Source organism: Cucurbita moschata, unplaced genomic scaffold (genome assembly GCF_002738365.1).
Source record: "Cucurbita moschata cultivar Rifu unplaced genomic scaffold, Cmos_1.0 Cmo_Scf00004, whole genome shotgun sequence".
NCBI lineage: Eukaryota > Viridiplantae > Streptophyta > Magnoliopsida > Cucurbitales > Cucurbitaceae > Cucurbita > Cucurbita moschata.
Genome location: NW_019268520.1, coordinates 3,207,467 through 3,232,099, shown reverse-complemented (window position 1 = coordinate 3,232,099; position 24,633 = coordinate 3,207,467). Strand labels below are relative to the sequence as shown.

The following is a 24,633-nucleotide window of genomic DNA, read 5'->3' as shown; positions in this document are numbered from 1 at the left end:
AAAAAAAAAAAAAAAAAAAAAAAAATCTTTTTAACTTTGTTCTTTGTTTTTAAAATATATGGAACTTTCATATTTCAAAACTATTTTTTTGAGTATAAATTTAATAGAATGTTAAGGTAAACCAAAAGAAAGAGAGATAGAGAAGGAAATAAAGGAAGCGAGAACATTGACGAGAAAGAAACGAGTGAGTCGAGAAGCTCGAGAATTGATGTAGGAGAGAGAAACAGGACGAGTTAATAAGTAGGTTGAGTTGGTCGAGTTGGTTTTCGAATCTAAACTTCGTATATCGGGCACAATGGGGAGTTCCGGTTTTAACCAAACTCAACCTAAGTCATTACCCCAAAGAGAGTTCCTTAAGAGGTTACTAATGTTTCCACCAAAGGAGCTTTACTCAAGAACTAGACACAAATCAGCCAAACTCTTAACTACGTAAATTCATAATCTTTTGCTCATAAAGACCTTGCATTGCAATTTGCACAAGTATAAGAACAATAAATGCAAGTTCAATTGTTGTATATTACACCGATTTTGCTATAAACAATTTGAAATTCATAAAAATCAACAGGGTATACATATTGAAATGACAGTCAAAAGCAAGTAGTAAGCTCAAAATATTCAACACAAAATGCGCACCTGCTTAGCTCTGGCATCAAAACAAAGAGAAGGGCTGCTGCTGGCCAAGCTTGCGACCTCCCTCCTGCATTTGCATATTTCTCTACTCCTTGTCAGTACCATCGGCGTTCTCGATCACCCCGAGTAAAGCCAAGGAACCCGAATCGGGTTCCATCGACATCGCTTTTGTTGATTCGAAGGCTTCGTCCTGAGCATATAGCTCAGCCATGCACTTGTAATGCTCAGGAATTGGTGCAATACCATAATGTTGTGCCATTCGTTTGAAGTAAGCACAGCCTGCCTCTACATTCTTCATATGTACACAAGCGCATAAAACGCCCACGAAAGTGATAGCATCAGGCTTCACATTTACCCTTTCCATCTCACTGAAAAGATTGAGAGCTTCCTGCCCCAATCCATGTACCCCCAAGCTAGTGATCATCGAGTTCCACGTCGGCAAGCTTTTTCCGGGCATTGTCTTGAACACTTCTATCGCGTCCTTTATACTACCACATTTGCTGTACATGTCAATCAGAGCTGTCCCGAGATAAACACCGATTTCGAAACCATTGTTGATGGCATAGTCATGAATCCCTCGACCAAGACTTAGGATTCCCATTTCAGTACATGCTTTGATCAAGCTCACCATCGTATACTCATTTGGGCAAATGTTCTCAGCCTGCATTCTCTTGAATAGCTCAAGAGCTTCTTCAGGATTTTGATTTCTAATATATCCATTGATCATTGCTGTCCATGAAACAACGTTTTTACATGGCATCTCATCGAAAATCCTTCTCGCTGCCTGTACATCACCACAAGAGACCAGCCCTGATATCATGGTCGTCCATGACACCACATTGCAAACACGCATTTTCTCGAACACCTTCAGTGCACAACGTTTATGTCCACACTTGAAGTAAAAATCAATCAGATTGTTCTGCACAAATGTATCCCCTGAAAATCCGTATTTGATTAAAGACGCATGAATCACTCTTCCAATGTCAATGGCAAAGGAAGTCGTACAAGCTTTGATGACAAATGGAAATGTAAACTTATCGGCTGCAATTCCTTGACATACCATGTTCTTGTACAACATTAGGGCTTGTTCAGAGAGGCCGTTGATGGTGTTGGCTCTGATTATCAGATTCCAAGTAAACGTGCAAGGATTCTGAATTTGATGAAATAGAAAAATCGCATACGCTATTCTTCCATGGGAGGAGTAGAGATGAATCAGTTTCCTAGTAAGTAATTGATCGTTAGAAATGGCACTACGAATTATCTTGGCATGGATTTGCCTGAGTTGTTTGAAGTTCTTGCAGTTCTGAAGTAAGAAGAGAGCCTTCTTCGCTCCGATGTTACCTCTTGAGCTCAGGAGTAAATTCGTGGTCGCAAAAACGTCATGCGTAGATGAAAGACATGGAACCATTATACAGCTAGTTCAAGAATCCAGATTCAGTACACATTCTGCAAGGAGGAGGAGGAGGAAGAAGAAGAACAAATTCCTAGTACTCCACAGGATACAAAGAAGCAATCAAGAAATTGCGAAATTAAACATTCCCAAACCTCAAGGTAGAGAGACAGGAGAGGCTCTGCAATCGCAGCATTTGGACATTTCTGAATCGGATTTTCTTAGAAAATCGTAATCCAAGGGGAATGAGTGCCCGAATAATGGAGACTTGAGATTCTGAATCAAGAGAGAAGGATTCAGTTCACCATGGATGAGCCATTAAAGAGATGAAATTTCTAGTTCCAATTGATGAGCCAAAAATTGTTATCGGCTGCAGATCACACCGATATTCACCCATTTGTGTGGGCTAAATTCTTCTGAGCTTTGCTCTTTCGCGTCGCTTTTATGAATGCTAATTTTAAAAAAAATATAAAAGTTTATTTTAAAACTTAAAAAAAATCTAAAATCTAAAAAATACTTATGAAAAGTGTTTAGTACTTTATTTTACAAATAATTTTAAACCATTAATTATTTTTAAAATAATTTTATAGTATCTTTCATAGTATGTGTTTAAAAAATACCTATAAAATTTTAAAAGTAGTATTAATACCTTAAAATCGTCTCTCCATACTTTATCCATACCTCATCAATTATCTCTATACTTTATTCATACCTCATAGATTACGTACTCGGAGTAAGGATATCTTGAACTAGTAGTAAGAGTATCTTAAAACTTTTTTTAAAAAAGTTTAGAGGTGTTTTTAAAGTTTATAAAAAAAAAAAAGTGTGAATATGTTTTTGGAGTTTAAAAAAAAAATCACGGGTATTTTTGAAATACTCTTAGAAACTGTTCAATGGTATTTTTTTTGGAACAAAATATTAACGATTTTTATTCAGAGAAAAAGTGCACTAAACCACCAAAGTGTCTTTGGCAACTATTTAAATGGAAGTGAAGGTGGTGGGTTTGAGATTGGAACGTGTAGAAGTTAGTCTGGATATAGTTTAATTGATTAAGATATAAGTCCTCGAAAAGAAAAAAAAAAAATGGACATTTTTACGTTGAGAGTGTTTACAAATAATGGCAAAAACAACTAATGATACACTTTTGTTTTTGTTTGAGAGGATAAAATACAAGCTTTACAACCTACATAGGAACAAAGCCGAAGAATAAAGTGATTCAATTTTCGTATTTGCCAACATCCTACTAAACATTGTATCACAACCTAATTTTGTCAATCCACAGACCTCTGAAGTCCAGGCATGGAGTCCCAAGTAGTAGGACAAATCACATCTTTTGTCAATGGCACACGATATCTCGACCGCCCTCTCTCGGAAAGGAATGGGGTTTCAGTGATGCCTCTATTGCTTGTGCCTAGCCACAAAGGCATTCTCTATCTATTCAGGTGTGTACCATAATACAATAGCAAAGAGAGCCAGTTCAGACAGGTTGTATGGTTGACTTCTAATTGGAAAGATGGTATTGGTGCGTAGGGATATCGTCGAGAACGTTGTTTATGCGCTAGAATCGAAAGAATGTCTCACACAAACAAGATCATCCAGCTTATTGCCGTCCATTTTGTACAGGGAGACCCTTTCCATCTGCTTATAATGATCTTGTGCTTCTTTTCTCAAACTGTTGAAGGGTGTAAGTTCCCATTTACTATAACCGGAGTGTTTCCTTGTATCGCTCATATCAGGGGATCCCGAGATGGGACCTTCGGTCCCAGGATCCACATTGGCCCACACTTTACAGCTGCCAAACTGTCCCAAATCGCCTGCTTGACCTGATCGACTCTTCTTCAAGCTCAAGGCTGCAGTGTGGGCCCTCCTAATCGTTTTTCGATCTGGAACATCAGACCAATCTTGCTTCCTCTTAGATCTCATGGGAGAGTGTATCCTTATAACCTGAAAAGTCCTAAGCCATATGAGTATCAAGGCATGGATTACGCCTTTTTTTGGGGGGTGGGGGGACAAAAACTTACACCAAGACACTCTAATAGCTGGTAGTATGCCCTTCCTTGAAGTGGATTATGGCCTTTCCTGGGTGTGGAGAAGTACCTTGTCCTGGAACAGAGAAAACACAAGAGAACACTGCAAGTAAGCGACGATGTCGGTGAGATAAAATATAAATAGAAATTGGTGACAACGGAGTCGCATTTGATGCGTGTGGTAATCAATGAAGCCATAAAAGTTCCAAACAACCAAGTTTCTTACTCATTTAACGCGAAAATAAGCTACAAAAATGACTAAGGCCAATTTAACTGATGACTAAGGCCAATTTAACTGAGTGCTACAGCAAGTTACACTTACCATTCAGTGTAGCCAGGGTCAACAGTGAAACCATATATGTCAACAATATCACACATAGAAAGAGCTAATTCAATAGATTTCATTCCAGTTCCCTTGGCACCTCTACGTAGAACAATACCTTGGAAGAGATAAACTGGATTTGGAATAAGCTGCAAATTAAAACATACAAATCTTTTACAAAAGGTAATAAGTTTCCAAATCATACAGAAAGGGAAACAATCGCCAATTCCAAGCCTTTCCCTTTCAGTAAAATTATTACAATTTCCAAACTAGCTCATATTCTAGCTTATACCATTTTTAAATTTCCTCGCCTTTCAACACTAGTGTAAAGTAATAAGAAAATTTGCCACATGAGAATATGAAGTAGCTTTTACCTTAATCATTGCATTAAAATCTCTGTGAATCACGCTCTTTATAACAAGTACCTCATCATCTGAAGGAAGAAAGAAATTCTCAGACCTGACATCTTAAACAGAGTCCAGCTAATGTTTAACAACATAAATAAGACACCTTACCAGACCCATTTAGAATTGCAATCATATTGCCAGCAGCACCTCTTACAACAAGACGAAAATCCCTCTTCAGGCCAACATATTTGGCATATTTCTACAAGGGATCAATATGGGTTAACATGAAGGTCTAAATATCTTCTGGAGTACTTGATGTAATAAATCAATGTCACAAAACATCACAAAATGTGAAGCATTAAATGTAATGTTCAAAGACAATAAACCAGAGTTCCCAGACCAAAAGGATTCAGATTCAGCTTTCAGCTTTCAGCATCAGCAAGTCTCCCAATTGAAGTTCCTGATACTATCCATTTTCCACTAATTCGAATGAAGATGGCAAAAGTCCAAAATTGCATGCTGCAGAAATCTTCTTCTAATCTACAAGTTCACAACTTAATCTTTTTGAACAAGGACATTTTAGTTTTTTCAATGATCTCTTGATGAGTATGGTTCCTATGAGACATAAATCAGCTGGGGATAACTTGAGAAAATGGAAAGGGAAACAACCATTGATACTGAATTTATTTGTAGGCATTCAAGAACACTTTATATCTAAAAGGAAATTAGATACTTGAGACAAAACAAATGCACAAGGAAAAAATGACAACGGCAAGAGTTATTTAATTACTATTTACAGGACAAACTACAGAGTAAAAGACTCTAGCTAACCTGAATAAGGCGTTTAATAAATCAATAAACGACGGAAAATATTCTTGCAGTAAGTAATCGAAAGAATTGGCTAGTACAGCTAGCTTACTTCATTTACAGGTGCCTCATTATCACGTATAACAGCATCATGACTATCAATTTCTTCACCAAAGTCAGTCTTTAGAAGATCTCCAGAGTTTCCCACAACTGCACAGGTTTTAAACTGCCGGGGGCAAAAAGGAGGTTTAGATGGCAGGATCAAATTTAGGTGCTCCTCACAAAGAGTTCTATTGTAACATTTATCTGCTCCCCTACACAAAGGTAAATAGATTTCACTACACCAAAAACAATTGCAGTCTCTAGATCAAATAAATCTACCAGATGAAATTAACTTGAAGGAGAGTAACCCCACAATTGGGCGATTCTCTTTGCAGCATAATCAAACCACCCATCAGGCCGTGCATCCAAATACTCTCTCGTCAAGACAGTAGTCATGTTGCGATACTGTATTGCTCAACACTCATTAGAATGGACATGTATACTCTTTAAGAGAATGCACAAATTAAAGATGGCTACTACCAACCTGTTCCCACAATAATATTGCCTCACACACATCATACGGATACTCTAAAGGCTCATAAATCTTGAACTGCTCATTATACTGCCAATACAGAGCATTAAAAAATCAGCAACAAAGAAGAACAGCGTGCACACATACACACAGATGAGAGAGAGAGAGAGACCCATGTACTATTTGTGCCTTCTGGGAACTTGAGAACCAACTTGCAGTGGTCAATAATATGTGCAGTGAGTCCAAGCCCCCTCTTTGCCTGTACCCAATTTCATGATCAGTAGAAGTTCAAAAGGCTAATGAACCGGCAGAAACTAATCCACATACACAATGCATGCATAGGTTTAAAATATTAAAACAACTAAGATGCAGTCTTCTAATAGACAATAGACATTTTCAGGATATGTAGAAACAGTAGGCCGTGAGCTTTGTCATGACTGGTTTGATACCCAAGGTTATTGAAAATCTCAAATGTGCGGTTTCAAATAACTAAAAGTGGAGATCGGACGGCAGAACTAACTATGCTCCAAAAAGCGCTTAGAAAATACTGCTCTCTTTAAACTCCTAGAAATATTAGGATGCATTGGACATGCAACAAACAACATCGTAATCCATATCATTGAGATGAATAAATCCACTTCATCTAGAAATCAGAACTAATCAAAGGAAATCAAATACATTTCAAATTATCACATAGGCTGAGCCTTTTCCCCTCCTCCAGCAAATGTTTAATCGAAAAAGGGAACAGATTATGAACGCAATTAAGGTAAAGCTAAGAAAAATACAAACCACGCATTGCTGAACGCTGGACTGGAAATCCGACAGAATCCGAACCTCCTCCCTGTTAAGATCTGCAAGAGGCTGCTGATAACCTGAAAATTCGAAGAAGAAAAGAGAAAAACATGAAGGAAATGATGAAGGAGATGAATGGTAAAGGGAGACATAAGGAACTGTGGGACGAGGAACCTGCAAAGAAGGAGGATTGAATGACAAAAACAAGAAAAGAGAAGAGAGCAGCAGCGCAAACAAGATGAAGAAGCGTAAGCCTTCTGCCGCTGGTACCATTGTTGGAGAAGGGAGCTTTGAGAGATCTCATCGGGGACCAGATTTCTGGAATGCCAGAGAGTGGATGAATGGCACTGAGACTGAAAGCGAATCACTCTGCAAATCCGATCTCCGTATGGAATTCAAGAATCGGGTTTTTAAATCAATTCTCAGTTTCCCTCTGTTCGTCTGTTCGAGCCCTTCGTAATTCAACAAAAAAAAAAAAAAAACTATTTTCATCCTAATTCTTTGGATTTAATTGATCTAAATTCTCTATATTTGCTAATTTTTCATTACTTCATTGCTAGGAACGATAATTTTTCTATTAATTTTGCTCATCTTTCATATATTTCTAGATGTGCATCTAGCACCCGCTCCAATTTAAGAATGGGAGGAGTAGAGAAGACTTATTTAGCAAATAAATAAATAAATATACTTTTTAACAGTAGAACACTTTATTATTATTATTATTATTACGAGATATATATATATATATAGAACACTTTAAGAGTTAAGTTTGGCTAAAATTAGCTGATAAAATGTCGATTATTTACGTTTTGATTGATTATTATGTAAACCTTTTTCTTTTGAACTTTATTATGATATATGAGTTGTTTTACCTATACGATGTTACATAGAGTTATTAAAAAAAAAAGGTAGAGACCCGACGAACTCACCTCTTGCAAACTCAACATTCCCAACTAATTTTAGGAGACCCGACGAACTCACCTCTTGCAAACTCAACATTCCCAACTAATTTTAGGAGACCCGACGACCTAATAAACTCACCATTCCCCAAATTTTGCATTTTAAACTTTATTACAAGTTCGTCATTAGAGTTAAAAAAAAAAAAACATTTTTTTCTTATACAATTATACATGCACACATTTATTTTTATTTTTTTCATTCAATAAATAATATTGAGTTTTGCGCATTATTTTATAGATGTTTTATATATTAATATTTTTTTTTATTAAAAATAAAATTTTGAATAAATGATTAATAAATTTTTTTTTGTTGGTTAGTTTCATTTTTTGGATTGAAAAAAAAATGTACAAATTCGAAATTGGGTTTAAAAAAACAACTCATCAGTATCATAAAATGATGATAAAATCCAAATTTATGTAAGACTTAAAGATAATATAATGGGTTGAACTTATTTGGATTAAAGAAAAGTACAAATGAACATACCGGCCCAAGCCCAACACCAACGCAGGCCCATTATCCAACTTGACCCGTCCATTAAAGATCCGACTAGAGGTGGAAAATCAAATCATCCATTTCCCTCTCCATATCCATTTCTTCAAAATCGAAACAGCCCTAAATTCACTATTGATCGCCATCGCCGAGCATGGACGACAGTTTCAAAGTTCGTGTGGACAGAATCTTTGGTTCTCTCTCTTCCACATCTACTTCCTCACCGGCAGCTTTCAGTTCAACTGCGAGATCTCTCTGGTGCCTTACGGACGACGAAATCGAGAGGAGAGAGTGGATCAAGGAGAAGGAGGAACAACTCGAACCGGAGCTCGAGCCGACCTCGTTCTGCGACGGCGGAAGGAAGGTGAGAGGGAGGAGTTCATTTGGATTCCAAGACGATTTCGAGGATGATGAACTCGATGATTTGGACGAAAATCCAGGGTCGAATGGTTCGTCTAGTAAGTTTCCTAAACCTGACGATTATGGAGATGAAGAATGGGAAATCAAGTCCTCAATTGGCCGGGACTGCACGCTTGATTATGAGGTACATCTCTAGCACTTTCTGGCCACTTGTCGACTTTCATTAAGAACTGTTCTGATTAAATTAATCTTAGCATAGTTTTTGCTGCTTAATGAGTAGGAATGGTTTAGCTGTCGGTTAATGAGTTGGTAGGGCAGCTTTAAGTGCCGAAATGAGAGTTCGATTAGTTGTAAGGGTAACATTTCATGGAAGTTAAGGCAACGCTACTGTTTTCTCTACTTTTCGGGATTCCGTACTGCTAAATTCCTTCTCGAATGGAAGGCTTTTTGTAAGTAGCTCTAGATGAAGAGGGAGTTCTCTTCCCCAGGCCCTTGGGCTGTTGCGTTTCCTCATTGTTTTTTTGTTATGTACGGCAGGTTAAAACACAATGATTATACTGCATTTTTCTGGTGTATTGGGGAATATGGGTATCATTTAGGTTGTCTTTGTCTCTACTCAATTTGATTAGTAGCTTGCTCCTGAAATGGATGATGTATTGATGTGTGACTGAATGAATTGATGCAGGAAGAGGAAGATGAGTATGATAAAGTTGCTGTTGGCAAGGAGAAAGGTGGAGATCGATTGTATATGAAAGATGCAACTGACTGTGGTATTGAAATAGGTTCGTGCACCAAGCTTCCTACTTCGGTACAAAATTTCACCAGAGATCCACGCGCCAATCACTTGGCTGCAAAAGTTAGGCTCGAGGAAGATGCAGAAGCTTCTAAAACGATCGACTCTTTGCACATGTCTGAGAACAGTACAGTAGCCATAGCTGATTCTGAATGCAATACTTCTCAGAACCCAAAATCTATTCTGAAGAGGAAAGATAATTATCTAGATGCAAAATCGCACAAGCGTGTCCGATTTGACCCGGAATGTAAAGTTTCTCAAGAATCTCAAGGATTTAAAGATTTTGCTATGGAAGCAAACTCTTTGCCTGGAGTTGCAGAGGTTGGCAATGAAGCAAACTTCCCATCTCAGGCCACTCAAGTTCCAGACTACTTACGGAATCCATCTAGATACACGCACTATACTTTTGACTCATCCAATGAGGTGGATGAAGAGTCCAACAAGAAAGCCTATATGGATTTCCTTCAGATGGTGAGAAGGTCAAAGACAATGGAGTCGCATCAGGATGATGCTTCAACTGGTCCTCCAAAGTCCATCACTTTCATTCCAAAAAAGAAAGCAGGTGATACAATAATGCTTGAAAGTTCTTCCCTAGAGGAGCGAAGCCATCATCAAAATGGAGTCGGCAAGGAGCTCGTGCACCAGAAAGGCATGCCCATAGGCATTGCAGCTGTGAACACTCAGAATGATGATGTTTGTTCAATGGAGGAAGATGAATCGGATAGACTAGAAAGTAGAAAAAACAGCTTACAGAAGTCAGGCCGCCAGTATAGAATGAGAGCTTTGGAGTCGGAGGAGGCCTGATGGCTGATTTTGATATAACAAGACACTGCTCTTGTATCACTTCTGTTCTTCCATGGTCTTGTTTATATTGAACTTATCTTGATGTTTTCGGTACAGTGCAACAATTATGGGCAGTCTATGTGGAATTGGGCCCGAGACGAGCTACTGCCCAATCTTATCTAATCCCGACATTTGGGTGTTAAAAAAGTTAGAAGGATATTAAATCCTAAGCGATTATCATGAATTAAATCCTATGGATTACTAGGTCAATTCATGATACATGAGCATAAAGCTGCAAGTTTCGACTGTTCACAGTTATACCAAAATGACATTTCATCATTAACTTAAAAATGTGATGACATATTTCAGCACATACCTTTTCAAGGCAGCTTGTTTGTTTGACTGGCTCCTTGTATTTCAGTTCCTTCTCTATGATCTTCCACTTCCACGCCATCTTCCCATTGTCCATTCAAAGGGTGGCAATTCCATACCCGTAGTATTTCTGCCCACCTACGTGTAAAAAAAACAGAGGAAAATGAAATGGTAATTGGAATTCAAACAAATATAGAATAAGATCTTGAATATATGAGGATAACAATGACTAAAATCAATAACAAAAACTTGAAGGTTATGCAGAATATACTGTCATCCTACCAAATGCAGTCAATGGTTTCTTAGGTTACCATTTAAAAGTGACGATCTCCATCTAAAAATTTAAATTATACCTCTTAATAATTCAGCCAAAATGATAAAGGATAGCCGTAAAGTTTCATAAATGTTGTATTAATAAACGTCCAAGACAGATTATCGCATCAAAGCAAAATGAGGTATGAACAATCCCATCAAACATTACAACTTTCAATAGCTTCTCCCCAAAAAATGAATGTATAAATTCCCCAACGAGTGATATCAAAATGCAGTTTTGAGGGGCGGATCTGTGTGGACGTATGTACCTAGAAATGGGAGAGTAAATGCGAACAAAGTAAGTTTGATGATGGAATTAGGGATGAAAGAAACTGAAAAGATTGATTTTTGAGGCGAGAAATAAAGACAGAAAAAAGGGAGGCTACCGTAATCATGATGTACCAGCATCTGAAAGGCTTCCCTTGACTAAAACAAGCGTTTCCTACACTCAGTTGCACCACAGAAGCAGGGCATCTGTATTATCTTCCCATCTGGACCATACACGCTATCAAGTGCATAGCCATAGTCGTATGTCAGTTCCTGCAATTTAAGTAAGAAATATTTGATGTTCTAAAATCTGCATCAGCAGGAAAATAGCAAGAAAAAGTAAAAGACTTCTTCAAGTGTAACAGCCCAAGCCCACCGCTAGCAGATATTGTTCTCTTTGGACTTTTCCTTTCGAGCTTCCCCTCGAGATTTTTAAAATGCGTCTGCTAGAGAGAGGTTTCCACACCCTTATAGAGGGTGTTTCGTTCTCCTCCCCAACCGATGTGGGATCTCACAATCCACCCCCCTTCAAGGCCCAGCGCTTTCTCCAATCAATGTGGGACTCCCACCAATTCCACCCCCCTTCAAGACTAGCGCCTTTACTAGCACATCGTCTCATGTCCACTCCCCTTCGAGGCTCACCCTCCTTGCTAGGACATCGTCCAGTATCTGGCTCTGATATCATTTGTAACAACCCAAGCCCACCACTAGCAGATATTGTCCACTCCCTTTTGGACTTTACCTCAAAGTTTTTAAAAAGCGTCTGCTAGGGAGAGGTTTCCACACCTTTGGGAGTTTCGTTCTCCTCCCCAACCGATGTGAGATCTCACATCAAGACTGAACCAAAATAACAATAACCTTAGTACGATCTAAAGGGAGAATCATAGGAAACTTTACAAGACCTTCGGCAATGCCTTTTGGAATCCATCCGGAAATTTTCATAACTAGGTGGGTAGTGGCTGAATTTGCTTACTATAACCTTCGGAGAGAAGAACCTATGATAAGCTTTTCGGGAAATTTCCAAACGTAAAGCCGAAACTCAAGACTCAACTCAACAAGATTAATTATCCTGAACCTCGTATCCAACTATCAGTCTATTTGCTCCTTATTCTTTAACTGAACTTGATCCTTTCTTACGAGGATTTTCAGTCCTCTGCTGTACTAGCCGAGAATAGAGTCTTTGGTTACGGCAATGGAATCCCTTTACAATTCAATCAGACAAAGGAGCCGGAGTTTAGCCTAGTTCATGAAATGTTTGTTGCTATCTGTTACAATAACGAATCATTGTCAAAACAGTCTCGGTCTATAGTCTTTATACGTTAGGGATACAAAAGTATAGAATCGTCTACTTATACTGGGTAGAGGCACTGAGGAAGCATCCTAAGGAAAATCCCATCAATTAGAAATAGAAAGAAAAAGAGGAAGACTCAACTTTTTCGTCAGTATAGCTTATTTCGAAATATTTATGCCACAAACCATTAGATTCAAGAGTTAACAACTTAAGTCATTTAGTCCTGAACCCTAAATTACAAAGTCTTATATTCTTTGATATCCAATCTAACTTTTTTACATGATTGCAAGAGAATCTCTAACCAAATGAGAGCCCTACCCTCTTCTGGGTCCTAACGTAAGTCCGCCCTTAAACTCAGAAAAAGAGATCTTATACAATGAAAGAAAGAAGGTAGGTTTGAATCTCACTTAAAAAGGAACTAGATACGACCTACCACCCTTGGCTAACGTAACAACATCCCAGGACCTTTCCCAGGACCTTTTATACAGCTGGAAACAACATATTTGAGATTGTGACGTAGAAGACCAAAATAGGCAGTGAGGAGGGAAACAACTTCACGCCTTGCTAAAGTCTAAAGATGCCCCTCTAGCACTTGAAATTAATATTGGCCACCAAACTTCTTAAGCCTAAAACTCAGAAACTTCGATAGTGAGTACCAAAAAGAATACTTTTTTTAAAAAAATATCATCTTTTCCTAAACAGATGAAAATTTGTTGCAGAAACTTAACTTGAACTAACATTTGGAAGCAAGAGCCAAAGAAAAAGATAAGTTGAAACCTGGAGAGGTGGTATGTTTTCTGCAGCAAATAGTACCACTCGAGCAAGTTTGATGTCATGATGTGAGCTCAATACACATTGGACAAAAAGATTAGGTTCACAACTATGATTGATAAACCTTGCAATATTTCCAGTGGAACAAGCATCGATGCAGAACTCTGGCACACTCTCAGATCTTTGATCATCTATTCCATCCGAAGAATTGTTTGCGGGCAAAGATGCATCTCTTGAGCGCCTCTACAAGGACAGGAAAAACAAGATATGTTTGATTACAGTGATAATAGAAAGAGAGACAGGCTTAAAAGAGAAATTAGAGGCTTGTATAATACAGTTTGATTTTGTTGAATAGGAAACAAATGATTTCATTTATAAATTGAAATTTACAAAAGAGAGACCTATTTAAAGGATCACAAGAAACTTTTCTAATGGCTATAACAGTGTTTAAACCATAATTACAAAAGCAATTTTTAATAAAAAATTATATTGAAAAATAAAAACTTTAAAATAACTATTTTTTTTAAGAATTATGAATGGGAAAAATTATCGCACGAGGAACCCAATCCCCACAAATTCCCCGTGGGGAATCCTCACAAAACTAAATGGAAAATTTTGTAGGGATGGGGACAGGGAAGGCTTCCTCGTCTCCATCTGCCCCGTAGACATCTCTACTCAGTCTCATCCTAGAACCTCACTGGCAAGATCTATGTTCTCACGATGTCATCTCATACATCATCTCAATGTCAATCTCTTTGCTCTCAGACTTACCTCACAACTTCCCATTCCTCACCCCCAAATTACTAGACCTTACTGTCTTCCAAATGCAGCTTGTTCAAGGCGTGTTGTCTATGGCCACATGTCGGATGTCTCGATCATGCTTGTCTAGGACGTCTTGTCCATGACCACATACCCATTCCAAACCCCTTTTACATGCCTTCAATTTAGATAGGTCTTTACTATTTTATGGGTCAATACGGGGGTACATGACCATTCATCAAAATTATGTCTATGCCTGCAAGAGCTAAAATGCCCCAAAATGTTTTATAGGGGATATGACTAGTTGTCACTCCTTCCTATCTGGGTTATATGTTGTCTGCTCACTTTTTACCTTATAACAATACTTTCTTTTAAATTGTTTTCAATGCATTTACTCGCTCACATTTTCAAAAACATCTCTCAAACGTAACTTGAGGCTCGAGCATCATACACCAACGTCAGCAAAGTCCAAATTTTTCACAAGTGATTTGTTTGTTGGGTTAGAACAAGTGTCGCACAATTTGTCCCGTTGCTTCAAGAGTGCAATGGTGACACAATGCACCAGGATCAACCAAAAGCACCTCAATCCCATGTGAAGTTGCTTTCATAATTTCTGGCCATGGTGGACGAAAAACGAGAATACAAGCAGACTTTTAATTGTTAATCATGTCATTCAAAGAAGAGTTTGGTCTGAATCCAGGGCCAGCCTGTCTGTCTGCTCCAAAATTGGCTTGGTTCCATGGTTCCAAGATGTAGAATCCATGTAGATTTGTCCATCAGTAATAGGTGGATCCAAGATGTAGAATCCATGTAGATTTGTCCATCAGTAATAGGGATCACATCGGTGGGAATATCGAATTTGGCCGAAGATCAATTACAAATGTACTCCAGATAACAAGGGAAAAGATTTTTTCTAACTTAGATGACGAGAAAATCCATGCAAATTCAATGTACCGAACCCCAGTTCCACCTTCACATTTTTTAATAGAGAATCACATTTTTTTAATAGAGAATTCGGCAATAAAGTAGAATGTTTTAATGCAGATGGGTAATTCATTCTCATCCCTTCCCACTTCTGATGCCCTAATTAAAATTTGAAGAAAAATATGTGCATTGTAAGAGATTTTATTTTCATAGAGAACATTTCATCGAAGGAATTTTGTATGGTACCTCTCGTCCACCGATGCCACTGATTGTTTGCAAGCAATCAATTTCAAAGATGTAATTATTTTCAGATACATGATCAAGATCCTCTGTCCTTGTAAGTATTCCTGTGTATTCACAAACAGGTGCACCAGAAGGTATAAAATCCCATGACCTTACAGCCCACCCTTTCTTTGGTGTTCGAAAAACCTGTTCACAAAAGATACAATATTTGAATTAATTAATTTAAAATCTGACGCACTGATCATAATTGGAAAGCAAAATCATGAATAATTTTACTAGATTCAACATCCAAACCTCAAGTCGATATTTGATCCCCCTCTGAGAAGTACGATTCACACAACCAGGACCACAACCACAATTGGGACCGCATTCGTAGACTACATCCTTGGCTTCTATAAGTCTAAGAATTAAAAAACTCACCCAATCAGAATTGTGATAAAAGATTCAAGTTAATAAAGAGATTTCGATATATCATATCCAGATTGAATGGAATACAAACCTTCCACCATCACGATGCACATATGGAAAGTCTAACCCATTAAGCTTAGCACATGAACATGTCCTTGAATCTATACATGATCCTATGCAGTCACATCCATTAGCATTTGAAGGAAGTTTCACGCCATGTGCAACTTTAATAGATTTACAATAAGTGAAACCTGAAACATTTCAAGAACATATATTCAGAAAAGAAATTACCTTACAGTTGAAGCATGCAGAAAATTTAATGGGAGATTCAAATGCACATTTTCAAGATAGAGATAGTAGAAATCAATTTCAAATATCCTTGGTTTTTTTGTTGAATAACATAAGTCCTTGCAAGGAAAAAGAAAATTTACACGGAAAATATAATGGTGAAAAAGATACTTATGTTCAGACATCATATTTCATGTCATAAAAGGCTGAAAAGTACAGCAACAAATATCTGCATGCCTACGTAAGCAAACAAAAGGGAAAAACAGTATCTGAGTAAAAATGTATCTTGTGAGTGAATGCTGCAAAAAGTGAACCAAAAAAGCAATGTTCAAAACAAGGATGGTGAAAAGAAAAAGGACCCAGCCAATATGTTCTTCTCCTTTCCAACCAAGGCAGAGACCTAGCAAATGAAACAACTTCGAACGTACCACACACACAACCAATCTAGTACAAGAATATCCAAACCAATTCTAACACATTGATCAAAACAAATTAATGAGACCAAACCAACTTTGTTGTTTCACTTGCCTATGGGTGCGACAGGTGGATCATCAACCAAATTAGTAGCTGGAATCGGAATATCCTCCTGACCCCCAGTTATATCCTCGCACACCAACCTTGGAGCATTTAAATTAAACAAAAGGGCACATAAAAAGATCCATCAATTTTGGAACAACCCTGAAGTAAATTGTTTTTGCATCTTTATCAGATTATTTAATTACATACCCACGTATTTCTGCAACTGACTTGGGAACCCGACCGTAAACAAATTGAACCTGTCACAAGAGAAAATGTTTATATAGATCAATGCACAAATGAAGAATATCTCGCCTCTATTAAACATGAGTTCAATCAAGTGCATCTGGAAATCTCAAACTTGTAATAAACTAGGCAATTAACAGTAGGGGAAAAAGGAAAGTAGGCTGTGACATCAAACAAAGGAAACGAAATAAATAGGCTGAGTAAAGAAAACAGTCAAATGAATATGTACATAACAAGCATGGGCAGAAATGGCGGGAGGGAGATAGACATCATGATTAGTAAGAATAAAAACTGCCAGGTGTAATGAAGTTTAAAAAAATTCTCTCGAGGAAAATAGGATGGCAATTTTGTTTGTTTGATAGACAGAGGAAACTTTTCATTAGAGGAAAATGAAAAAACCCAAACTACCCTAAAACAAAGACAAGGACCAATCCAAAGGAGTTTACAAATGAACTCCATTTGCCATAAAGCAAACATGAAGTTAATTGCAAAAGCTTGATAAAGAGAGTGCCATATGAAAATAGTGTTGTTATCACAGACTAAGTAATAAAGTCTTTAAAACAAGGTAGCTATTAAATCAGAGAAGCATAAACCTGGTTTGTAGTCAACAATGACTGTCCTTCAATCCGCCTAAGTCGAAATTTAAACACTGTAAATCCAGAAATACCTTTTTCTGCCCAATACTGTATAACCTGTGAAATACAGAAGTACTGAATCAATTGAATAATAAACATATTTAACGTCATATTTAACATATAATCGCAAAAAGTGCCAACAAAATTCCATAATCCCCAGCAATCCAAATGTAAGATAAAATGGCAGCTTTTTAACTGACAATGCAACATATCTTGATATGTTTTACTCGCTCAAGTTATTTTACTTGAATAACATAAGCTCACTTCTTGAGAAGATTTAACGAGCATAGCCAAACCATGAGTATCCTCTAGCACCCTATTTCAGGAGTAATCAGATAATAAGACCATACTTGAATAATTCGTTAAATGAAAATTGGAAACTAAAATACTACTAGGCATGCAGGACCTTAAACCGAAACCTAGGGAGAAGATTCAATGTCCTTTAATATAACAGCAAACGAAAATACTTAACCATCTAATGGAAGGTGGTTCTAGAATATACAACTTTTGAACTTGATAGTAAATATTAACATGCTAAATAAGTTTTGCACTACACTGAAGTTTTAGCATTCAAGAAAACATGCTAATATAGCACAAGCCAATGACATTGAAATACTGCGTATGTAACTGAAACTCAAAACTGCTAGACTATGCTATATAGTAGGACAGAAGTGCTCGTTTCTTATGTCTAATTCAAAACCTTACTACTTCTTTGTCATAGGATTATTGAATCTAACAAATAAAGAAAACCCTAGAATATTTCTTATAGAAAAAAATACCTTATACAAGCCGTCATACGTGTAAAGTTTCCCACAGTAACTACTAGCACATTCATGCCCCCGGACCACTCTAACTGGAACAGCTTGCTCAATACAATTCTGGATTTAGTTGAGAACTGGTCAGACAAAGATCTAAACTTTCAACTAACCAGAAAAATTCCACGTTACAATCAAATGTGTAGATTGAGGAACTATGTTAGAAAAATAGTCTTCATGGAGGACATTGAAAACGAAAAAAATAATAAATAAACAAAAGATCTGAAGGTTCCTACTTCGACACTCAAGACTACATTAAACAGCAGAGAGGACACCAAAACATCCAGAGGATTGAATTACACAATAAAAATTTATGAAGATGAAAGGATCAGAGGAAGAGAACATAAAAAGACTATAATTATGAAAAACAAGTGCGAAAAGTAAACAATCCACCAGAAACAAAAAGTCTGGGTGCTCATATCTTTACAGAATAAAAGTGCATTGATCTTTTAGAATATCCAAGAAGTAAGCTTAATGGTTTTCTTCCCAAGAAATAACAATTGCACCGGAAATTTTTCAACTCAAAAGAGAAGCTAAAGGAAAAAAAATGAGAGAAGTTTTAGCCAAAATATTTTCAAAATTTAAAATTTTCATCCCCCTACCAAAATCATATTCACACAAAGTCTTGACGCCTTGAGGTATACATGCATGCATTCCCAAAATGTGTATCCAATCATTTTAATGATCTTTAAATTCAGCGTATTATTTTGAAGTCTAAACTTTCTTTAAACAAGAAAAATAACTCTAATAGCAATCGCCTGGAAGGACTAAACTTTCTTTAAACAAGAAAATAACTCTAATAGCAATTGCCTTGAAGTATCCTTCCGAGCAAACCAATCCCTAGTTCTGCAAGTTTTCATTTTCTAACTTGTAAAAATTTAATGTTTAATCAAATATACTTCCTAATTTTGATAGACCAAACATACATAGATATATTACTATGAGCAAGCTAGGTCTTAAAAAAAAAACTATTACAAACATAGAAAAAAGAATAAAGACAATAAAGACAAACATTGACTATTAATATTTACACATGGTAGAAATTCCAACATTTCTAATCTTCTGTTATCATAAAAAAGCTATACTCATTCCTTGGATTTCATTAACTACCAGGACCTAATCAGGTTACATAAGATCAAAGGATATAAGAAAGTTCTGCTTCGTATAAAACATGTAGTGCATACCTTGAGAGCCAAATTACCACGTTCCATTACTTGATCCCGTATCTGACGTTTGTTGCCCGTTAAGTTTTGCCCACCTTGACCGGTGTATATGACATCCTCAGCATTATCCAAATCATCCTCATACATCCCAGATAAAACAATGGCCACCGCAAGTGGGAAGGAGTAATTACTATACTGCAATTATTTAAAATACTTTTTTTAAAAAAAAACTAAATTGCCATGGATAATCATCCAAATGAAAAGAACCTAATCCTAATGAATATCTTGATCGTACTACTCTGGAGTCAGTCACTTACTATGTTAGATATTTAGAACATATAAAGTAGGCAATAACAAAAAATTAAATGATTGCCTTTTCTTCTCACATGTAAATGAAAATTCTAAATCATTTTAGACCTGCCGGGCGTGAGGCTCCTTTTCACATAAAAAGACGTCATCTTACATCTCTTTTGTGATCATTTTTTTAAGGAGAAAGTTAGAAGTATTATAAGTTTGGTTGAGAAGAAATTGAAGAAAATTTATGTTTTGGATTTAGTTTCTTTCACTGCCTCCCCGTAAAACTTTCAATAAGCTTATTGAAATCTTTGTTCGTTACCCAGACACAATTTTAATTTATATTGGCATTTCAATAAATTTTATGTAAAAACTGCATTTATCAGTAATAATCATGAAAAGTTTTTTTAACTTACTTTTTTGTTTTTTACATAACTAGAAATCTCCAAATTAACTTCCATGCATCTAATTAGGTGGGTAAGTTTTTACAAACCACTTACATGCATCTCAATTTTTGTAAGATTTAATTTCAGAAAATGATAACTTAAAAACAGGAGAAATTGGGTAATTACACAAGGCAAAGGAAATACAAAAAAGATTCTCAATTGGGATGGATACGCATCAGAAGATTATTAAAAGAGAAGAATCAGAAAATAAACACTAAGAAGGGAGCCAGCAAGAAAAGTCTCAATCCCTTGAATGTCTACATATTCGTCTCAAATCAAATTCTCCAAAGGAGAGCCATGACCATTTTAGACCAAATGACTTTTGAAATCCCATTTAAGGGAGCGGCTACAGTGAATTGAATAAAAGAGACTTTACTACTCTTAGGAAACAACCCAATAATCCCACCAGGGCAATTCGACAGACTAATTACAAGTTGGCCATGGAAGACGGCCTTAAACTAACTTCAAAGGAATATTCAATTTCCTTTATATTAGTTATAAACATTAGTTTTTCCCCCAGTTTCCTTGTCAATCTTAGTTGCTCAATTCTGTTATTGTTCTACTTACATATGTTTTCTTCAAGCATTTTCTCCTCTAGATAAGGATTTTGACAATCTTCCTATAAAAGATTAAAATAACATAAATTTTCTACACAAAATCACATGCTCTTGACCTATCTCCACAAATCCTCTACATCAAAAAGGCCCTTTTCTACTAATTTGTTCTCATAAATAGCTTGTTCTAATCAAGACAATTGATATGACCTATCTTCCAAACTCGTGGAGATGTGGTTAATTGTGACAATTTCACAATTCTTTCACTTTATAAGCCATCCAATCATAGTCCTTAATAACAATTTATGAAACAAAAACAGAAATTTAATTTGCATAATAGTTTACTCCTGAAGAAATAACAAAGGGGAGGCTCAACTGGTGTTATGACTACTTCGAAGTATCGCCCGGCACTTCAATCACATTAAACTTAAAAGCAAATTCCTCTATTATATCCATAACAGTTTCACATGTTAAGCATCAAGAGTTTTAAGATTTTGATGTTCTTCTCACACAGCATTACTTAGATGCTTTTATGACTTGCTGTGTTTTCTTTCTAATGTAATTTCATGGTTTCATAACATTTTAAATAGCGATCCTTAAAGTGAATGTAGCTCAAGACAATGAGAAAATATTATACATCTATCATATGGATGTGAGGAGCCTAAAATTAGAATGAATTGTTTCAAAGGTTTGAATCGCTAAACACCATGCAATGTACATTTCAGCTGCAAAAAAAACATGAATTTTGAGAAGGCACATCATGCCCTTCATATTTCGACAGCTCAACCCGTATAACAAACATCCCTTAAATGAGTCTAAGCAAACTCTGGATAAATCTAGTGTTTCTTCATGTATGTTTACCCCAAAGAAAAAATAATAACAACTCTCTTTAAGGATTCTGGTCCAAATTAAATTTTGTAAAAAATACAGCTCGTAGGTATGATGTGATGACAATGATGATACCAAGACTGAATGATATTAATAGTGAAAATAAATTATCAAATGAAGCAAATGGGAGATTCCTGTTACCATTTTGCTGTACGACAACCCCATATAATCAATTCCATTCAGCCAGTGGCTGTGAAACCCAACAGCTACCATTTCAGCCCTTGAATAGAATCGATGCCCAATATTGATACCTGCTATAGCATATTAATTAGTATATGATGTTGTATTGTAAATAACTTAGTAATAAGTCCTTTAGTTATATTGTTTTTTATTTACATTTTTGGTTTTAGGGGACTAGTAAATGGGGGTTGGTAAGGTGTTTTACTCCTGAACCTCAACTGACTAGATGGAATCAGGGCACCAAGATACAACCATTAGTATTTTCTTTCAAATAAGAACTAAGAATTGGAGTTTGGGTCACCTTTTTATAATAACAATCAGTCAATACCGCCCATACTAGGAGAATCCCAACTATTGGAGAACATGAGATGCACACAACCCAACAATCTATGTGTCACACCTCACACACCATGTTTTTAACTAAATTGCTGGAGTGTGTGACGAGTACATGCCTAACATTCCAAGATTAGTTGTTTAGATCGCCTTCTTTTTTACTCTCTATTTTTGCATTCATCAAGAACGGTTTGCCATATGATTAAAAAAGTAAAGTTTTTTAAAACTAGATTTCCACTTTATTTGAGATGGTAAAAACCCCAGTTAAAACATACAAATCAAACAAATAAATCCCGTGGTAACAACATAGGGAAAATTTTCGAAGGTTTTCATGATGAATAATGAGTCATTCTTGTCAAAAACCAAGCCATACAATTTTCTATGAATAATCAAGCTCTCGCGAGAATATATGAAAGAATACAAGGGCATACAAAACAAAAAGAACCCATAAAAAAGGGTGGTAAACGACAAAATGGGCCTCCAATCAAAAGAAATAACACCTAGCAGATAATTACAAAAAAAAGGACCTATGACAGAAACCTATAAAGACCATAGAATCTGACAAAGGGTCAAACCTCACTAAGAGATCTCTCGAGCCCTTAGAATTTTCATTTGTTTTTCTCACTCCAAAGACCCCACAAAATGGCACACACCTGAGCATGCCACAAAGTGATATCCTTGGAAGGTTTGTTACAATTAACTTCAATAATATAAAGAATGATTCAAGGCTTCATCCTCTAATAAGGGTTGTGTTCCTTCCTCATTCGAATGGGGCATCAACTCTGTACTACAGATTGTAGTGTAATATTAGTGTTTATTCTCCACTTTTTTTTTTTTTTTTTTTTTCATTTTTCAATGAGAAACCAAACTTTAGTTGAGAAAACTAAAGCATGTAATAGGTCATTAAAAATCTAACAAAAAGAGGCCCAGTAGAAGCTACAGTTAAGGACTCCAGTTCAACATATAAAAAAAATACAGAAAGAAAGCCCTAGTAACATAACCCCGCAAAGAACATTAAACCTTAGCATCTAGCAACATTTTAAACTTCTTCCCAACACTTTTTGATGATATAATGAAACTAATTATTAACTCCTTTGAAAATTCTACTGTTTCTCTTCAGCCAAATACCCCACAAAATAGCAATAAGGTTGACTGCCAATGACTCTCCCCTTATCCAAAAAAAGACTGAGAATCCAAATAGACTAAACAAGCTAGAAACCCCAAGGAATATGAACAAGACCCACAAATGCTCCTTACAAAATACCCATAGGGTAAAAATGTCTTTTGATGCAGTCCAAAGTATTAACTTTTCCATGCAAGACTTATCAAGCAACAAATTTGAACATTTTAGGATCTCAACCTTCCAACCAGAGGAGAACAAAGAGTCCCCAGGGGAGGGTGAAGGGTCGTGTAAGAGATGAAAGAGCAAGTCACAAGAGAAGCCCCCAGAAAAAGACAAACATACCTCCTATCAAGGCAAACACAGGAATCCCTTGAGAGCAAAAAGGCAAAACTGAAATGCAATCTCATGGCTGATAGACGGTAAGGAGGTAACAACATGGTGCATCGAGAATGAAGGGTCACATAAGAGATGAAAGAGCAAGTTACAAGAGAAGCCCCCCAAAAAATACTAATATCCCTCTAATCAAGGCAGAACACAAGAATCTCTTAAGAGCAAAAATGAAAAACTGAAATGCAATCTCATGGCGAAAAATGGTACAGATGTAAGAACATGGTGCAATGAGGCTTTATCTCCCACTAATAATCCCCCCAAAATTTAGTTTGTTCTCTATTTGTCTATGATGAGAGTCATCATTCATCATTCAATTAAATTGCAACTGTTTTTACCAATGGTCTAATAAAGATCCGTTTGCATTCAAAATTGAGTTTATTATGCAAGGTGTACAGTATGGATCAAGTTTTAAGGCTTTCTTCTATGGTGATGGACTCTCACTGGTGTATCCTTTGTAAGAGAGCATCCAAAAACCTAAATCATATCCTTTGGGATTGACGCCTTGCTCCTTCCATTTAGGATAGCCTTTTTCAATTGTTTGGTTTCATTCGAGAGTGCAGTTATTTGTTACGGGAGGTCTTCTTGTTCACACACTTTCGTGTAAGGGTCCAATTTTGTGGCAAGTTGGGTTTGCCATCGTTTGGGCTATTTGACTTATAGAAACAACAGTGTTTGATATGTGCAGAGAGCTTGGGCAGAGGTTTGATCGCTAGCAAGGTTTACTACCTCTATCCGGGCATTAGTCTCAAGGGATTTCTTAAATTACCATCCTAGGTCTTAGGTCATATTGTTAGGGATTGGAGCCCCTTTTTGAAAAGTCTCCTTGGACGTGGGTTGTTTTGTATTCCCATGTTCCTTTCTTTTGTTTTCTTTCATTTTCTTAATGAGAACCCGGTTTCTCATAGGAACATATAGCATATTACTTCTAGGTGGTGTTCAAATCAACATGAAATCCTTTTGTAATTATAGCCTTCACATGAAAGGGAAGGCTTTCATTTCGTAGTTTGCTTAAGTAATGATCTTGTTATAAATACCAATTGAAGATTTTTTTGAACTTAGGGTGGGTGTCAATTCCATTCTATCCTTTTTTTTTTTTTTCTTTTTCTTCCTTTGTTTCTCGATGAGAATGGTTTTGGGAGGG

General features: G+C 36.6%; 4 protein-coding genes across 9 annotated transcripts in view; 1 reads left to right on the top strand and 3 right to left on the bottom strand.

Moving 5' to 3' along the window:
• Window positions 1-496: 496 nt before the first annotated feature.
• Window positions 497-2,440, bottom strand: LOC111441407 (pentatricopeptide repeat-containing protein At3g26630, chloroplastic-like). 2 transcript variants are annotated; one of them, XM_023078383.1, is made up of 2 exons: window positions 2,176-2,440; window positions 497-2,076 (listed from the first exon to the last, which is right to left on the bottom strand). In XM_023078383.1, the coding sequence occupies exon 2, from the start codon at window positions 2,036-2,038 to the stop codon at window positions 716-718; it is 1,323 nt and encodes a 440-aa protein (XP_022934151.1). In that variant the 5' UTR covers window positions 2,039-2,076; window positions 2,176-2,440; the 3' UTR covers window positions 497-715. The 2 variants fall into 2 exon arrangements, with proteins under 2 accessions (XP_022934151.1, XP_022934150.1); XM_023078382.1 differs by having other exon boundaries at window positions 497-2,045.
• A 648-nt stretch (window positions 2,441-3,088) lies between these two features.
• Window positions 3,089-7,341, bottom strand: LOC111441675 (sialyltransferase-like protein 1). Of its 2 annotated transcripts, none has more exons than XM_023078755.1 (11): window positions 7,064-7,341; window positions 6,887-6,969; window positions 6,270-6,356; window positions 6,110-6,187; window positions 5,939-6,030; window positions 5,636-5,837; window positions 4,885-4,975; window positions 4,744-4,802; window positions 4,370-4,518; window positions 4,042-4,123; window positions 3,089-3,964 (listed from the first exon to the last, which is right to left on the bottom strand). In XM_023078755.1, exons 1-11 carry the CDS (start codon window positions 7,191-7,193, stop codon window positions 3,572-3,574), a joined length of 1,446 nt encoding a protein of 481 aa, XP_022934523.1. In that variant the 5' UTR covers window positions 7,194-7,341; the 3' UTR covers window positions 3,089-3,571. The 2 variants fall into 2 exon arrangements, with proteins under 2 accessions (XP_022934523.1, XP_022934525.1); XM_023078757.1 differs by having other exon boundaries at window positions 6,887-6,948.
• A 1,058-nt stretch (window positions 7,342-8,399) lies between these two features.
• LOC111441676 lies at window positions 8,400-10,580 on the top strand. The gene is made up of 2 exons (XM_023078758.1): window positions 8,400-8,882; window positions 9,384-10,580. Exons 1-2 carry the CDS (start codon window positions 8,493-8,495, stop codon window positions 10,293-10,295), a joined length of 1,302 nt encoding a protein of 433 aa, XP_022934526.1. The 5' UTR covers window positions 8,400-8,492; the 3' UTR covers window positions 10,296-10,580.
• LOC111441673 (histone-lysine N-methyltransferase, H3 lysine-9 specific SUVH4) overlaps window positions 10,494-24,633 on the bottom strand; it is a 19,057-nt gene continuing 4,917 nt past the window's right edge. For 3 of the 4 annotated variants that reach the window (XM_023078753.1, XM_023078751.1, XM_023078754.1), the window contains 12 exons: window positions 21,608-21,717; window positions 19,306-19,479; window positions 18,086-18,184; window positions 17,265-17,363; window positions 16,636-16,685; window positions 16,438-16,526; window positions 15,713-15,872; window positions 15,508-15,613; window positions 15,217-15,399; window positions 13,294-13,530; window positions 11,345-11,498; window positions 11,021-11,227 (listed from right to left, as the gene is read on the bottom strand). In XM_023078753.1, the coding sequence (XP_022934521.1) occupies window positions 11,385-11,498; window positions 13,294-13,530; window positions 15,217-15,399; window positions 15,508-15,613; window positions 15,713-15,872; window positions 16,438-16,526; window positions 16,636-16,685; window positions 17,265-17,363; window positions 18,086-18,184; window positions 19,306-19,479; window positions 21,608-21,717 (1,421 nt within the window). In that variant the 3' untranslated portion in view covers window positions 11,021-11,227; window positions 11,345-11,384. Of the gene's footprint in view, window positions 10,785-11,020; window positions 11,228-11,344; window positions 11,499-13,293; window positions 13,531-15,216; window positions 15,400-15,507; window positions 15,614-15,712; window positions 15,873-16,437; window positions 16,527-16,635; window positions 16,686-17,264; window positions 17,364-18,085; window positions 18,185-19,305; window positions 19,480-21,607; window positions 21,718-24,633 lie in introns of those variants that run through there. The other variant, XM_023078752.1, reaches the window with a different exon arrangement.

Bases quoted from the DNA above. Each gene is read 5' to 3' on its own strand.
- LOC111441407 (XM_023078382.1), bottom strand. From the start codon at position 2,216: ATGCTGCGATTGCAGAGCCTCTCCTGTCTCTCTACCTTGAG. The intron at 2,046-2,175 runs GTTTGGGAATGT...TTCTTGAACTAG, and splicing joins TCCTGTCTCTCTACCTTGAG to CTGTATAATGGTTCCATGTC.
- LOC111441675 (XM_023078755.1), bottom strand. From the start codon at position 7,193: ATGAGATCTCTCAAAGCTCCCTTCTCCAACAATGGTACCAGCGGCAGA. The intron at 5,838-5,938 runs GTGGGGTTACTC...ACCTTTGTGTAG, and splicing joins GCAAAGAGAATCGCCCAATT to GGGAGCAGATAAATGTTACA. The intron at 4,976-5,635 runs GTAAGCTAGCTG...GATCCCTTGTAG, and splicing joins ATGAGGCACCTGTAAATGAA to AAATATGCCAAATATGTTGG.
- LOC111441676 (XM_023078758.1), top strand. From the start codon at position 8,493: ATGGACGACAGTTTCAAAGTTCGTGTGGACAGAATCTTTGGTTCTCTC. The intron at 8,883-9,383 runs GTACATCTCTAG...GAATTGATGCAG, and splicing joins ACTGCACGCTTGATTATGAG to GAAGAGGAAGATGAGTATGA.